Consider the following 16,871-nt stretch of genomic DNA (forward strand, 5'->3'; position numbering starts at 1 on the left):
GCATATGATCCAGCAATTCCACTACTGGGCATATACCCAAAGAAAACCATAATTCAAAGAGACACATGCACCCCAATGTTCATTGCAGCACTATTTACAATAACCAGGTCCTGGAAGCAACCTAAATGCCCATCAACAGGCGAATGGATAAAGAAGATGTGTTACATATATACAATGGAATATTACTCAGCCATAAAAAGGAATGAAATTGGTTCATTTGTTGAGACATGGATGGATCTAGAGACTGTCATACAGAGTGAAGTTAAGTCAGAAAGAAAAACAAATATCGTATATTAACGCATGTATGTGGAACCTAGAAAAATGGTACAGATGAACCAGTTTGCAGGGCAGAAGTTGAGACAGAGATATAGAGAACAAATGTATGGACACCAAGGGGGGAAAGCCGCTATGGGGGTGGGGATGGTGGTGTGCTGAATTGGGCGATTGGGATTGACATGTATATACTGATGTGTATAAAATGGATGACTACTAAGAACCTGCTGTATAAAAAAATTAATAAAATAAAATTCAAAAACTAAAAAAAAATTGCAAATTGCTTTTAATTAATCCATATAATCAAGGAAGAACTTTATAGAAGATTTTATAGAGCAAAAAGATAAACTAAAACACAAATAAATTTATTTTTCTACTTGGCTAGAATACTTAAGAGAATCTTTAGTGAGAACATAAGAGGGAATCTTTAGTGAGACCCCTATTCTCCCTGGTTCTATTTGTCACAAACACTAAGCAGCTCAGAGAAACTGAGACACCAGCCAAACAAGAAGGAATTCAAAGGAAACAAGAGAACAAAAAGAGAAATTATAAAAAGAGAAAAGATAATGGAAAAAAGTAAGCTCTGGGGCACACTGAATTATAATGCAGGAATTACATGATTTTTACTTTATTATACCGAAGGACAACAAACTCACCGCTTCCCAAATTTAATTTTGCTTCTTTCTCTTAATGTTAAAAACTGCCACCTGACAAACGAGTCATAGTAAGGATTAACATCAGTGGTGATGAAGGAACGACGCCAGTCTACCTACAGAAGGAGAAAGGAAAAGGTAATTTTTGAGAAATTTATATGGTCTCTATGAACAGGAATTCCCATGAATCAATTATTTACTCTTCTACTCCTTATTTTCCAACTTAGAATTATATCAAAAATATCAAAGGAAACCAAAAAATTTCAAGTTCCACCTATTAAATATATAATACGTCATAATTATGTTAATTTGTGCTTAATATGTAAGTTTTTAAACACACACATTTACCTATTAAACATACAGGAATTATAAGAAATTAAGAAGGAGCATTTACATAACACCTTTATGTATCCCTAAATATTCAAGCTACACTTGGGCTTCTTCTTATCTTTTTTTTTTTTTTTTTTAATTTTATTGAAGTATAGTTGATTTACAATGTTGTGGGCTTCTTCATATTCTTTGAATAGAATGCCTTTCTACTAATTGTTAATATATGTATATACATTCCAAAACAACAAATATTGAAGTACTTCATTGCTTACATTGAGGCCCATGTGGTTCTAATCTGACAATAACAGTACTGAGTCATTACTGGAATATACTATTCTAAATTAAGAGGTAGTCCAAATCTCATTCAATCACACAAATATAATGTATTTTTCATATATCCTTAAACTCTGGGGGTGATGGGCATACCTTCAAACCCATTCTCTTCAGATCCTGAACAGCCAGTGGTGGGAAATAGTCAAGCCAATATTCTGCTTCAGAAAATTTGACTATCTCTTCATCAGACAGACCAAGGGATTTCATAATGTCCCACTGGTATTTAGAAGATCCAGCTTTAGCAGCAGCTTTACTCTGAAAATAACAGCAAAACCAAACTCCATCAAAGAATAACTAACAACTGGCTAACGAATTCCAGGACCACAGTAATTTTAAGCGAATAATCCTATTTGGTAGTTTTTTAAAATCTAAAACAATACTGTTGACATGTCAGAATAGTGCAGGATCTGGATGTACTGTTCTGTTTGCCAAACCATATAGTCTGATACCTGGATTCTGACACCAAAGATAACTATCAATACAGAGGTGGAACCATAAAAAGTTATCATCACAAAGATAAGATCTTAGCACCAAACCTTCTCTATTTCCTTTTTTCAAATACCATATGCATCTTTTTTAGTTATGAATAAGCTGCTAACAAGAGTTTCCTCCTTTTCCAATATTTACCAATATCAAAAAGGTAACCACATGCCAGGGACTGGAGGTAGGCAAAAAGGCTGAATTATAAAAAGGTAGGACAAGGAATCTGGGGGCTGAGGAAACTGTTCTGTATAGTACTGTGGTGGTAGAAACATGACTCCATGCACTTGTCAAACCAACACAACAATACACTGTGAAGAGTGAGAGAGAGAGATGGAGGAAAGGAGGGAGGGAGGGAAGGAGGGAGGGAGGGAGGGAGGAAGAGAGGAAAGGAAAGGAAAGGAAAGGAAAGGAAGGAAAGGAAGGAAGGAAGGAAGGAAGAGTTTACATTAATTAAAAAAAAAACTCATTTAAAAAATATAAAGAAATTTTTTTAAATGTATAAAGAAATAAATACAGACACGTACATATAAGTGGGTTAGTAGACATACATATATTTCCTTGCTCTTTCTACTGAGAGGACCTAGAAACAATGAGCATAACTAGTACTCGGAACTTAGTTTCTAAATACTATATTTCAATAAAAGGAAAGAGGACTCCTTGGAAAAGTGGTTGACTCTGGGGCTAAAACAGGGAAAATACAAAATGAGCCTGGAGCATCTTGTGGCACCTGAATGTATAGAAGTGCTCAAAAAAAAAAGAAAAGAGAAAGAAAGAAATAGAAAAAAAGAAAAAAAGATGGGGGCATGTCAAATGGACACAGGAGCCCACCTAAAAGATTCCCCCAATGGCCATTGCTAGAACAATTTGAGCAATAACAATAACTCAAAAAAACCCAATAGGATTAGATTATAACCCAAAGAATAAATAAATATGCATGATTCCACACTGATATAAAAAAGAAATTAACAGATAAGTAAATGAGGGAGAAAGAACAACTTTTCCTTTGAGAAGAATTCCAGATAATAAATGTAGAAGGAATGAGGGAAACTGAAAATCACCATTAGAACAAAATATGCAGCAATAACCGCTGCAGGGAAGATCCAATGATGAATGCTAAAATTAGTGAGCAAATATATAAAAAGAAACAAGATATTGGGACTTCCCTGGTGATCCAGTGGGTAAGACTCTGCACTCCCAGCACAGGGGGCCCAGGTTCGATCCCTGGTCAGGGAACTAGATCCTGCATGCATGCCACAGCTAAGAGTTTGCGTGTCACAACTAAGAGTCCACATGCCACAACTAAGAAGCCCGCATGCCACAACTAAGAAGTCCACATACCACACACAACTAAAAGATCCTGCATGCCACAATGAAGATCCCAAGTGCCACAACTAACACCCAATGCAGCCAAAATAAATAAAAGTCTTTAAAATATAAAGTATACAATGCAATGGTTTAAAAACAAAAAAAGAAACAAGGTATTATTTCCATAGCCTCAAAGTATCTCTCTCAAAACAAACATGAATTACAAAGGGAAAAATAAAATCTTCACAGGAGAAAGACCTAACAGACACCACCCAAACCAAATAATCAAGGTTAACAGCACCAGTAATAAGATATATCAATATCTTATACTCCCTGATATGATGCACTGAAGACACATCACCTCTCAATCTACTCATGAGAAAGCATTCGACAAACCCAAAATGAGGGACATTCTATAAGTTATCTGACCAGTACTCTTCAAAAGTGCCAAGATCATGGAAGACAGAAGAAAAGACATGAGAAGGAAATGCAAAATGGGATTCTGGACGGGATCTTGGAACAGAATAAGGATATTAAGGAAAAACTGTTAAATCCAAATGAAGTATGTAGTTTCTTAAACAGTATTGTTCAATGTTGGTTTCTTAGTTTTGAGAACTGTACCATGGTTATATAAGATGTAACTGGGTTAAGATTCTAAGGGAACCCTGTACAATCCTGTAATTCTTCTGTAAGTCTAAAATTATGTCAAAATAAAGTAAAAAGGGGAAAAAAAGGTAATCAAAAACTGAGAAAGATAATTCTGCTTTATTACTTTTTAAAAATTACTGAGTATTTTTTATGTGTCAGGTACTATGCTAGTACTGGGAATGTACATATAAATCAGACAAATATAAATATAAAACTTCAACCAAAATAAGTATGATCAAACCACCAAACCTTTTTTCCTTTAGCTTTATCCTTAATTATTATATCTTCTGTTTTAATACTGATTTCTTCTTCTTCCTCTTCCTCATCTGGAAAATCAGGGGGGCAACCATAAAGCTCTATTTCTCTTTTCAATTTATCAGCACATGCCTACAAAAAAACACAACATTAGAGATGGTAAAGTTAAAAATTCAAGGTGGAAACAATTTGAGTTCTGTTGTTGTTTCTATGGCCAACTAAAACTGACTCTGGGGCTTCCCTGGTGGTGCAGTGGTTAAGAATCCACCTGCCAGTGCAAGGGACACGGGTTTGAGCCCTGGTCCGGAAAGATCCCACATGCCGCGGAGCAACTAAGCCCGTGCGCCACAACTACAGAGCCTGCACTCTAGAGCCCTCATGTCACAACTACTAAAGCCCGCGTGCCCACAACTACTGAAGCCCACGTGCCTAGAGCCCATGCTCCATAACAAGAAAAGTCACTGCAATGAGAAGCCTGTGCACCGCAACGAAGAGCAGCCCCCGCTAGCCACAACTAGAGAAAGCTCGCACACAGCAATGAAGACCCAACACAGCCAAAAATAAATAAAAAAATAAATTTATTTATTTAAAAGAAAAACCTGACTCTGAAATTTAGGTAGATAGGACAGACATTAAGTTAGAATACAAACACTGAAAGATGAAGGGATTTATCCAAGGTTATAAAGCTAGTAAGCTGCAGAATTACAACATGAACCTGCATTTTCAACCCCAGCTCTTTTCAGCTGTACCATAAGTCCACTGTCACAAACAAAGATGACACCAAGTAGACAGTGTTAAAGTTATGAGAAAAATACAAATATAGAATTGTGAATTTCAAAAACGGGAGGGGAGGGCTTCCCTGGTGGTTCAGTGGTTGGGAGTCCGCCTGCCGATGCAGGGGACGCGGGTTTGTGCCCTGGTCCGGGAAGATCCCACATGCCGCGGAGCGGCTAGGCCCGTGAGCCATGGCCGCTGAGCCTGCGCGTCCGGAGCCTGTGCCCCGCAACGGGAGAGACCACAACAGTGCGAGGCCCGTGTACCAAAAAAAAAAAAAAAAAAAAAAGGGAGGGGACACTTCTATGAAGAATTTCAGCTAACAAGAATGAGACAACTAGAAAGTCATCATTTTACAACCACAAATTCAATAACTGAAAGACAAAGATAATGAAAGGATGCTAAAACCACTGAGTTACTGGGTAACCAAATATTCAGAGGCTCTTAAGGTATCATCCCACAGATTAGTTTTTAATTAGAAAAGAGAAAAGTTACCTTTAGAATGAGGAAATCTGGCAGTTATTAACTTAATATCACTAAAATGACACAAGTTGCCATTATATGACTTTTGATGTGATACAGTGGGAAGTTCCAACCTCATCAATGTAGTACTGGTGATAACCAAATGCAAAGTGTGATCCACAAAATAAAAAGGAAAAAACCACCAGAAAGGATACATCAATGCTCAATTTCGTGGAGTGGATAATGGGACTATGACAATGTAGAAGAATGCCCTTGTTCTCAACAGATACAAGCTGAAGTGTTTAGGGGTGACACGTCATGATGTCTGCCAACTTACTTTCAATGAATTCATACAAAAAGGGAGAAGAAAGTGTGCATGTATTGTATGTTGAGAGACAGAACTAGAGCAACTGTGGCAAATGTTAATACTTGGTAACTGTAAGTGAAGGGTACATGGGTGCTCACTGCATTATCATTTTACCTTTCCTATAGGTTGGACATTTTTCAAAATAAAGGACTGGAGAATAAAAAGAAATGAGATATATTTCCCAAGTCCCAAGGATTTAGGGAATCCTTTCAACTGTAGTTTTCTTGCCCATCGTTTATTGAAAATTATTTTTATTATGAATTTATGACAAATTTAAGACACTTGCAAAAATGACCAAAATATGATAGAATTGTTTATTATTTTATGCCAACAGCCTATATATGCCATGAATGCACAAAACACTGCCCATTTTACTTGTTAGTAGTTATCATCTAATTCTAAAACAGAAATATGAATACATAAGGAACCAAAAGATATCAGCATTACTTAGAAATCACTTAGACCTTAATGTGTGCCCTTAAAGCACTTCTCCAAATGTTTTCTAAAAATTAATTTTCATGATAATAAATTCAGTTCACTTCAAAAAACACTCTAACGTAATACAGAAGTACATATTGGAAAATCCTATTTCAAGCTCTTGAATTGGAGGTTTAACTTAAGCTTAATTTGCTCTAAGCTAAAAAGAGTACAAAGCAATCCCAAAAGCAATCTTACCTTAACAGGCATTCCAGTACAGTGTAAACCAAAGGGAAATAGACAAGTTTTTCCTTTCAATCTCTGGTACCCTACTGCAAACTATAGAAAAAAAATTCAATTTAAAGTACAAATTTAAATGCTAGACGAATACAAAATTCTGACTTTTCACAAAGATCATGAGTTTTCCTCTTCACATCTTCCTTTAGAATACCAGTTAGATTTTATAGTCATTGCAAAGTTATCCTTTTTTTTCTGTCTTTTCACCAACCTAGAAATTACTTATGAACATGTATACATACCTAGACCCCTGCACACACACACATACAGCATGTGAAAATAGAAAAATTAAATTACTTTAACATAAAAACCATGCTTAAAATTAAGGAATTCTAAGTTCCCTTACAGGAAATAAATTCTATAGATGCTATTTTCTTAAAAATAGTATTTATTAAAGACCCTCCCATCCCATTATATTAAACATAGAGGAAGCTTTACCTCACATTTGGATAAAGAAAATGTATGTCCCAAGTGAAGGCGCCCATTCATATATGGATATGGGAAGGTTACAAAGTACTTGTCCTTGCTGCAAAACAATCATGTAAAAAAGAAAGTACAAAAAAGAAAATGTTAAATTCCTTTTACAATTAAGGGTGGGGTCATGGGGACACTTACTATAAATAACTTGTTTAAATTTTAGTTATTTAACAGACATTGAAAATTAAATTTATAAATCCAGAAATTAAAAGCTCTCTAAAATTGAAACTTGTTTTTGATTTAGAAAAACTAAGATATTTATAGGTGGCTATTAAAGAACTAAATATCCTTGTAGCAAATATTGGAGGTTTAACTTAAGCTAAAATACTGAGTTAAAAATGATATACCAAAAAAAAAAATTAATAGGGAGACTGAATTAATTTACTGTTTTACTGATTAAATGAGATATGCTTTCATTAGATATATATAAAGCAATTCAAAGCCTCTCAGGTAAAATAAAACATCCTCAAAATTACACGATATGTGGTAAATTCCCTTAAAAAGCACCTTTTTAAAGCTGCTTAATGTATTATGTTATACTCCTTTTTTCTATGAATCAAGTGTATCTAACAGACATATGTAAGTTATAAAGCACACCTGCACTTCATAAGTGACCACCTGTAAACACACCATCCAACTTATGAACTCACTGAAGCTACCCGTGTGCTACTCCCCACCCTCCCACCAGACAGAACCATTATCTTGAAATTTACTTTTGTCATTCCTTTGTTTTTGAATAGTTTGCACATAAGTCTATGCCTTTAAACAATACATCATTTAGTTTCACTCGTGAGCTTTTTTCGTTCAGTGTTATAAATTACCTTAGATTTGACCAAAGTTCTAGAATCAAACAGAAACTTCAAATTATAGTTTAAAGTATAACACCAGAGACTTTGTAGTAGAGCAAATTCTTTTCCTCTCTTAAAAAAAAAAAAAATTCCATTAGAGTGTAGCTTAGTAGCAAGGATAGACTTTGGAATCAGAAGTCCTGATAAGAAGTCCAAGCCCTGTCAATTCCTAGCCATGCAATCTTAAGCTGGTTACTTAACCTCTCTGTGTCTCAGTATACTCATCAATAAAACAAAAATTAAAATATTGGTAACCTTAAAGCGTTACTAAGAACATTAAATGAGAATATGCATGTTAAAAAATGGCCTATTTCCTATTGCCTTGGCATACTGAACAATACCTGTTCAATATTAGCTATTATTGCTATTGTTGTCAGTGCATTTCCTCAACTCTAAGAAGCACATTTTTCTACAGCCCAACGTATCTGAAATTGTGACGCATCTTATAATTGATGCATATATTTACTGTGGTACTGTGTTGCAGCAGTTACTTTGTTTTTCCCCAATATCATATCATTATCTATGGTCTGTCTTCTAATAAACAATTCTTAACATCAAGGCAATACAGATTTATAAAATAAGATCTTTAAATACAGAAATCCTTCAAAATTTATAATCTGTGCCTTTGGAGATAATTATCACTATAATATGAATCTCTGTAACAGAATGACTTGCTATTATCAGTCAGCAAAGATAAAACTTCAAAACATTTTCCTTTGTCTAACTATGAAAAGTATTAGTTTTTAAAAAAACTTTACGTAGGAAAAAATCCTTTAAGATTCCATAGGAAAGAGGATGCTAATTTGAAATAGAGAAAGTGGAAGTTACCTCCTTCAGCCTGTTTCAGACATTGTAAATACAATCTGCCTTATTCCTTCCACAGAGCAGTCTCTGCAGCCAATGGTTCTGGAAACACAAGGTGTAGAGTTTCACAAACTATTACTCACCTAGTCTGTTTCTCTAAATTAGATGCATTGACCTCAAACACTTTCTTGGCATCCCATTTTTGTTGGACTTCTTTCTCAATCTTCTTCAAGAAGTCCACTTTGGTTGTTCTTTTTCTTTCCTATTGGACACAAAAGAGATAGACTAATACACTCTATATTTCAGCAGACTTGCTTTAAAAAAAAGAAAAAAAAATTTGGGTTCACACAGAACTGAGCTGTTTATTGACAGATTAATTTTTCCATGGTTATCTTTAAATTTAAATGAGTAAGACTAAAAATTAGGGCTATCATGACCTGATAGGGTTATCCACTTCAGACGTCAAAGGGATGACTAAAGAATTACTTAAATACATAAAAAAGCTGTGAAATACTTGTTTTTAATTAGATACTACAATATAACACCGTTGTCAAATGTTCCTATTTAGTTAAAATAGATGAATACTTAGAAAAGCATAGGATGGTGCAGTGCCTGCTTGCCCAGCTGCAATTATGCCCACCAAAGGAGGATGGTGAGGCCTAATGGGTAGAGGCTGAGAGAGGATTAGTCATCTGCGTGTTCTTTTTTTTCAAGGAAGCTGATGAAGAACTTCTCTCCAAAATGGTTAACAGGCTATTAATATGAAATTAAAATGAAACAGAACGGCAAACATGCCTCCAGCATATTGGATCTACCTGGCAACATTCCCATCATCCCTTATGCCACCCTTGGATGAAAATAAAAGGAAAAAACATACGTGATCACTCTAACTCTGAAAATGAAGAAGGATTAGAACTTCCCTCTCAGTATGTGACTCTGTGAAAAAGAATCAGCTACTAAAAGCACATGTGCTACAGCCGAGGTGGAACATGGGACTTATGTAACTGGCAACTGGGAAAGCTGGATACCAATGGACCATACACAATCTAATTCTGTTTTGAAAACTTAATATTAGTTTCTAGAATTTTATTTTCTTGTACAAAATTATCTGAACCGAAATTAGATTTTCTTCCCCTTCTTACATGCTAACATTTCCAGATTCTGCAGCATTTTCAAATGAGAAAATACCCTGGTTCTACGTATACTGAATACCTTTACAACCTACAGGGCAAGTGACCTTGCCAAGTCATGTCATGTCTCCCTCTGTCCTTCCACCCAACTATTTAAAACACGCTTTCTACTCATATCACAGATATACTGGATTTTTAGACAGCTATTTTTAAAAATGGTTACACAAATTTGAAGTACTATGCAAACAGGACTTCTGTGCAATTAAAAAAAACCCTAAACTTACCACTATTTCTTCAATAACTATCTTAAATATACCTTGTGTATTATGTAATAAAAATAAGAGTACTAAAATTGGGTAAGATTCAGTACAAATCTACCATAGAGTTGTCAACTCTGTTTTACTATTTTCAGTTTTATATTTTTTTTCTTTCTTTCTTTTTTTTTTTTTTTTTTTTTTTTTTTTGGCCATGCTATAGGGCTTGTGGGATCTTAGTTCCCTGACCAGGGATTGAACTCCAGCCTTCCCCACTGAAATCGCAGAGTCCTAACCACTGGACCGCCAGGGAATTCCTTTAGTTTTCTTTATTTTAAATCAAAGGATTTGATTAGTAAATCAAGTTTACTATTCCTTTTTATTTTTTTAAGCAAGTTTAAGATAGAAGAGGACAAGCAACAGAAAGATGAAATGTCAGCTTACAAGGGGAGGTGCAATGATGGATAAAGAACACTGCCACAAAGGCAGAGAGGAAATAAGAAAGAATTCCACATTTGAAAAGTCATGGACATAAGTTTCTCTAGTACCAAAGGAAAATAAAAATGACAAGTAAATTTTTTATTTCTATAAATCCTGACCAGATCGTAATTGCTGTGAGTAGAACTTACATCAAAACACAAATCTGACCAAGTCAATTACTCTTCAGAGGTTCTCTACTGCTCTCTGGATAAAGTCCATACTTTAAACCTGGCACTCAAGGCCCTTCTTATCTCATCTTTGCCAGGCCCCTCCCTCTTCCCTCTCACCACCACTCCAGGCCTATTAAGCCACCTGCACTTTCCCAAGCGTGCCAAGCTCCCTCTCTCCCCTCTGGGCCTTTGTTCAAGCTATTCTCCCCGCCCTCATACCCCACCAATCTCTTTGCCTGGCTACCTCATCCTTCAGGTCCCAGCTGATCACCTGCCTTGATTCCCCAAGAGTGTATCAGGTACCATTCTTAATATATTCCTACCTACCAGTATTATCTCTATGATAGCACTAATCACGCAGTATCAGTATCAGTCTATCTTCCCCATAGGACTATAAGTTTGTTCACAGTGGGGACTGTGCCTCATTTCTCATTATATCCTCAATGTCTAAGCTTGTAGCAGCTCTCAAGTATGTGTTGAACATTTAAAGATTTAAAAAGAGAAATGAGTAACACTGCCAGCTTTTGCATACCATGGCCATAACAAAATAACCTAAGACTAAGAACTGGGTTGCATATTTGAGTCAAGTTGCTAAGCAATTTGGACTCCTTCCCAAGAATTTCCATAAAACTAAATGTGGCTGCATAAGGAATTTCCTTCTCCAAGAAAGAATAAGGCCCTCCATCTATTCACTCTTTTCCATTCCTGCTACCAACCAACTTCACTTAGACCCTCAGCTCCTTGGCCCCCTCTTACTGCAAAATCCTCTTTTTAACAAGTAACCTGTAAGTTATAAGTAAGTCTCTCTATTCCTATACATGCTGACCCCTGTTTTCAATTTTAACATGCAAGAACTACCATTTGAAAAAAAGCTATGGCAGAGACGACAGTTTGCCTATGCGATATCCATTCCCTCCCTTTCTTACTCAGCAACAGACGCCCAACCTTACTTAGGGTAGTGCAGCAAAGGCAGTTAAGCATACTCTTCCATGGTTCCAGGAGAATTCACAGATTGGAGCTATGTGACTAGGTTCTGACAAAGGAGTTTTGAGCAGAAGAAAGTAAGTCACTTCCACCTGGCCCTTAAAACAGCCTGTACAACTCCTAATAGCCAACTTAATCTGTAGGTGGAACAGGCACACTGCCTAGGGCCCACAATACTTCTAGGGGCTCAACAAAATATTTTAATATCTTTTAGAATCAGAAGAAAAAATTAAACTTTTGGATAGAAGAAAAATCTTTAATAGATAATATTAATATATCTGTCTTTATACAACACAGTTGTCAAAGATAATTTCTAATATATTTTTTTTTTTTACAGAGGAAGCAGCCCACAAAGGCAAAATTATCTAAGGCCTCATGAAGCCTTGTTGTACCTCCTATCCTAGGGTCATGCGTCATATGAAATCCCACTGTATCATTAGTAAATTCCTCTTTCCTTTAACCAACTTGAGTTGGCTTCCACTGCATGCAACCAAATAATCTCTCATATTTACCCAACTGGGTTGTAAACTCCTGGCAGACAGCAACTTTTAGAACATTTATAGTCACCTCAGCACCACATCCAATGCTAATAGACACAGAAGTTACATGACAAATATTTTTTGCTTAAAAATGACATCAACCACCCATGAAAGCAACAGTCTTCACAAGTTACTTAGAACTATGTGTTTCTTTTCACTGTACTGAGCGTGCTAAATGCACAAAAGCTCTTCTTTGAGGTCTCTGCTTCTCAGAAAAACTTGTTCCTCAAAACTCAAAGGTCAATTGTAATGAAATCTGATATTGACCCCAGCATCAACTTGTTGTATAACTTTGAGCAAGTCACTTGATCAATCTGAGTCTCAATTTCTTCATTGGTTGCTCAACTAATCAATTGGTTTGCTGTTTTGTCTCATTTTGTTTCATTTTGTTTTGTTTTGGGCCGCACTGCTTGGTTTGCGCAATATTAGTTCCCTGACCAGGGATCGAACCCATGCCCTCAGCAGTGAAAGCACAGAGTCCTAACCACTGGACAGCCAGGAAATTCCCAACAATTGATCATTTTAACTAGTTAAAAGGTTATTTAACAAGAGCAAAGTTCCTAAACTTTGGCCCTACTGACATTTGGGGCCAAATAATTCTTTGTTTTCAGGGGCTGTCATGGGCACTGCAAGATGTTTAGGAACATCCCTGGCTTCTACCCACTAGCTGCCAGTAGCACACCCCCAGTTGTGATAATCCAGAGTCTCCAGACCACATGTTCTCTGGGGGACAAAATCACCCCCAGTAACGAACCACTGAACTAGATAATAAACTCTTCCATATATTCATAGTATTCTGCAGTTCTTAAAACTTTTATGCACATTAACTTATTTGATCTTAACAACAACCCTAAGAGGTGGGCAACAATCGCCCTAAGAAGTGGGCAGACCAGCGATTACCATTTCAAAGATGATGAATCTAGGGCTTCCCTGGTGGCGCAGTGGTTGAGAGTCCGCCTGCCGATGCAGGGGACACGAGTTCGTGCCCCGGTCCGGGAAGATCCCACATGCCGCGGAGCGGCTGGGCCCGTGAGCCATGGCCGCTGAGCCTGCACGTCCGGAGCCTGTGCTCCGCAACGGGAGAGGCCACAACAGTGAGAGGCCCGCGTACCGCAAAACAAAACAAAACAAAACAAAGATGATGAATCTGAAGCTCAGAGATCATTATGCCAGCAAATGGTCAGGCTGGACAAAAACCCTCATCTTCTGACTTTTATTTCTGCTTTCTCTTAGTACTCTGGCCATATCCTAGCACCACTGGCTGTAGAACTTAGACAAGATCCTTAACCTCTTTAAGCCTCCATTTCTCTATCTATAAAATGAGAATAATAATTATATCTACCTTGTACTATTATTATGAGGATTAAGAGATAATACGCATGAAAGATTTAGCATAGTGCCGGCCCCATGGTAAATGCTCAATAATGCTAACCATTATCACAGAGAGACAACTAGACATCACGTGCTTTTTATCAGATGTCAAAATGGCATTGTGGTTATGTTTTAAGAGAATATCTCATTATATTTTAAAAACTTACTGAAATATGTATGGATGAAATGATACAGCGCCTTCAGTTTGTTTAAAATGAATCCTGACAGGTGGAGGAGGAGGTTCTGGGGAAGGTACGACTGAAACGAGATTGGCCCTGAACTGCCAATTATTGAAGTTGGGTGATGGGCACATGGAAGTACATAACACTATTATTTCTACTTTGTTCACTATTTAAATTTTCCAAATGAAAAATTTTAAAACAAAAAATTTAAAGTTGACTATTATCTTTATTACAACAAATCCCCAGGTCTAAGTCTGACATGTAACTAAAAGGTATTAAAACTGTCAAAACCGGGCTTCCCTGGTGGCGCAGTGGTTGAGAGTCCACTTGCCGATGCAGAGGACACGGGTTCGTGCCCCGGTCCGGGAAGATCCCACATGCCGTGGAGCGGCTGGGCCCGTGAGCCATAGTCACTGAGCCTGCGCGTCCGGAGCCTGTGCTCCGTAACGGGAAGAGGCCACAGCAGTGAGAGGTCCGCGTACCACAAAAAAAAAAAAAAAAAAAAGTTTAAAAAAAACCTCTATAAAATAAATATTCCGATGATATGAAGGAAATTACATTGCTTGCTCTTTACAAATACAATTATAATATAAAAACTAATTTTATATCCATGTTACTCCATGTTTATTATCTTATACTCTTTACTACTGGTAAGGTTTCTTCCAGAGTTAGAAAACTTTCATTACAGGAAGGTGCTTGCAAAAGAAATTTCCCCATAGTTTACAATTGCAAATAGTACAATAATTAAGAGAATGAGCTCCAGAATGGGACCAAATGAATTAAAATTCTACTTCTTAGTAGATCTGATCTCACCTCCTCTATTCTATACAGGAACATCACTTTTCTCTATCAGTTTTCCTTTTCTACAGGACAATTTCCATAAGCATACAACCACTATATAATTTCTCCTGTCCTTAAAAAAAAAAACCAAAAACAAACAAACAAAAAAAACCTCTTTTAACCTTCATCTATTACCCCATTCCTCTGCTCTCCTTTATTGAATTCTTCAGAAGAGTTGTTCATACTCATTATCTCCAGTCTCTCTCTTCCCATTCATTCTTGATCACACTCTTCAATCAGGACCTACGAGGCTTTATATGACCTACATCCACCCACCAATCAACCACCACCCACTACCCCCCAACACACACACACACACACACGTCATCATCATCATCACCTCCCCCTGGATGACAGTCCTTTGCACATACAACCCTCCTTGTTTTTCACTCCACTCACACTGTTGGCTCTGCCCGGAAATCTTTTCCTCCGTATAGCTGCATGGCTTGCTCCCTTACCTTCTGCCACAATGCCACCTCAGCAAAGCCTTTCTTGATCTACTCCTTCCTGATCTGTTTCTTTTTGTTTATAGCACCTACCGGCACCTGACATATTTTACCACATACTTCAGAATGTAGCGCACACACACGTAAACACCATGAATGCAGAAATGTTTGTCTACTTTACAAAGAGGCGCTCAAAAAATTTTTGTTGAAAGGAGAAATCAATGTCACATACTCCTCTTTCTCCAAATCAGTTTTTAGAAACTTTGGTGAAATAACACACGTGACATGAAATAGTCTACAAAGTTAAAGATATCAGGGCCTCGCTCATCAGCTAGCAAGAAAAGGCACATCCTCACAACAGCCAAGCCTTAAACGTGGGAGGCAAGGCCTCCCCATTCTTTAGAAAAGGATTTCTTCCCTTCAGGACAGTGGCTACCACATGGGGCCCCTAGACTCTGGCGAAAGCAGGTAACCAGCCGGGTTCCAAGGCCTGGCCTAACGGACCCTCTTCCCGCCAAAACTCACCGCCATGGCGCCGCCCGTCCGACTGTGCAAACCCACGACGGTGACTTCGGTGATCCCCCTCAAAGGAGTGGTTACAACCTTTCCCCTCCCTCTCTGCGAAGCCAGGCCTACCACGACACTAAAGCACACACTTCGCACCTTATGAGGCAATCACGGGCTCACTAATTAAGTACCTCCGGGGGCATCTCATAGCCTGCTGGGAATCGTAGTTCCCAGACCCCTAAACCCCACGTCCTACAGGCATCTATTGACTACATTTCCCAGAGGAAAACAGGCTACGGAAGTGTACCCGATAAGCCACTCAGAGGGCACCCGGTAGTGACGTCATGAGCATGTTGAACTACAAAGCCCATGATGCAGTTCGGTGTCGCAGACTGCCGCGAGTGCTCCCTGACTGACGTGGGGATAGCCGGCGTTCAACCTTTTCACCGTATGGAGCTGGTTTGGGTGTCTTGTCAGGATGGCAGGATGCAAGGTGTATTCGTCCTCAGTGACTGAGGTGCTAATTATGCGTTGCCGTTGTGCACAGATATTTATCACTGTCGGTGGCATTCAGAAGTCCAGAATTTAGACATTTTGTAGCCATTTATTAACAATCTCCATTTTATTAAAGGAGAGGCTGGAAGCCTTCCACCTGGTCCCAGTGCCAAGCTCAGACTGTTTCATCCGTGTCACCAACCAAGACTGAACTGTCTGAAGTACTAGTCACCAGCCACATTGTGGCTATTTAAATTAATTAAAATTAAGTAAAGTTTAAATTTTATTTCTTCAATTGCACTAGCCACTTTTCATGTGCTGGAAAGTCCATGTGCCTAGTTGTTACTATATCTCTGGACAGTGCGGATATAGAACATTTCCATCATCAAACAAAGATGTATTGAAAAGTGCTGATCCAAGACTTTCACTTTCTGGTGGTCAGATTAGTTACTCTCAGATGCATTCCTTTATTAATTCAATAAATAATCATTAAGGATCTACAAAGCACTTGGAGGGGTGGAGGTGTGCCCAGCCCAGAAGTGTGTCTTCCTAATGGAATAGTGGGAAAAAAAATTTTAATAAAAATTTTAACAAAAATAAATTTTGAATTATATATGTGTAATATATATTGTATTTACATTTTTCAACAATTAGTTTTGAAATATAAATTTAATGATGGCCTAACACAATGCCTGGCACGTGGTATGGGCTCAATAAAAATTTGTTGAATGAAAGGAAGTTAAGAAT

The 16,871-nt window shown here is 37.6% G+C and overlaps 1 protein-coding gene across 2 annotated transcripts in view; it reads right to left on the bottom strand.

The window, feature by feature from the left end:
• Nucleotides 1-15,801, bottom strand: part of LARS1 (leucyl-tRNA synthetase 1) — a 65,039-nt gene extending 49,238 nt beyond the window's left edge. Inside the window, exons 1-7 of one of the 2 annotated variants that reach the window (XM_019924640.3) lie at nucleotides 15,648-15,801; nucleotides 8,870-8,988; nucleotides 7,036-7,123; nucleotides 6,559-6,639; nucleotides 4,275-4,412; nucleotides 1,683-1,844; nucleotides 930-1,042 (exon numbers count right to left, since the gene is read on the bottom strand). In XM_019924640.3, the coding sequence (XP_019780199.1) occupies nucleotides 930-1,042; nucleotides 1,683-1,844; nucleotides 4,275-4,412; nucleotides 6,559-6,639; nucleotides 7,036-7,123; nucleotides 8,870-8,988; nucleotides 15,648-15,653 (707 nt within the window). In that variant the 5' untranslated portion in view covers nucleotides 15,654-15,801. Of the gene's footprint in view, nucleotides 1-929; nucleotides 1,043-1,682; nucleotides 1,845-4,274; nucleotides 4,413-6,558; nucleotides 6,640-7,035; nucleotides 7,124-8,869; nucleotides 8,989-13,183; nucleotides 13,325-15,647 lie in introns of those variants that run through there. The other variant, XM_073802661.1, reaches the window with a different exon arrangement.
• Between the last annotated feature and the right edge of the window lie 1,070 nt (nucleotides 15,802-16,871).

Source organism: Tursiops truncatus, chromosome 3 (assembly GCF_011762595.2).
Source record: "Tursiops truncatus isolate mTurTru1 chromosome 3, mTurTru1.mat.Y, whole genome shotgun sequence".
NCBI lineage: Eukaryota > Metazoa > Chordata > Mammalia > Artiodactyla > Delphinidae > Tursiops > Tursiops truncatus.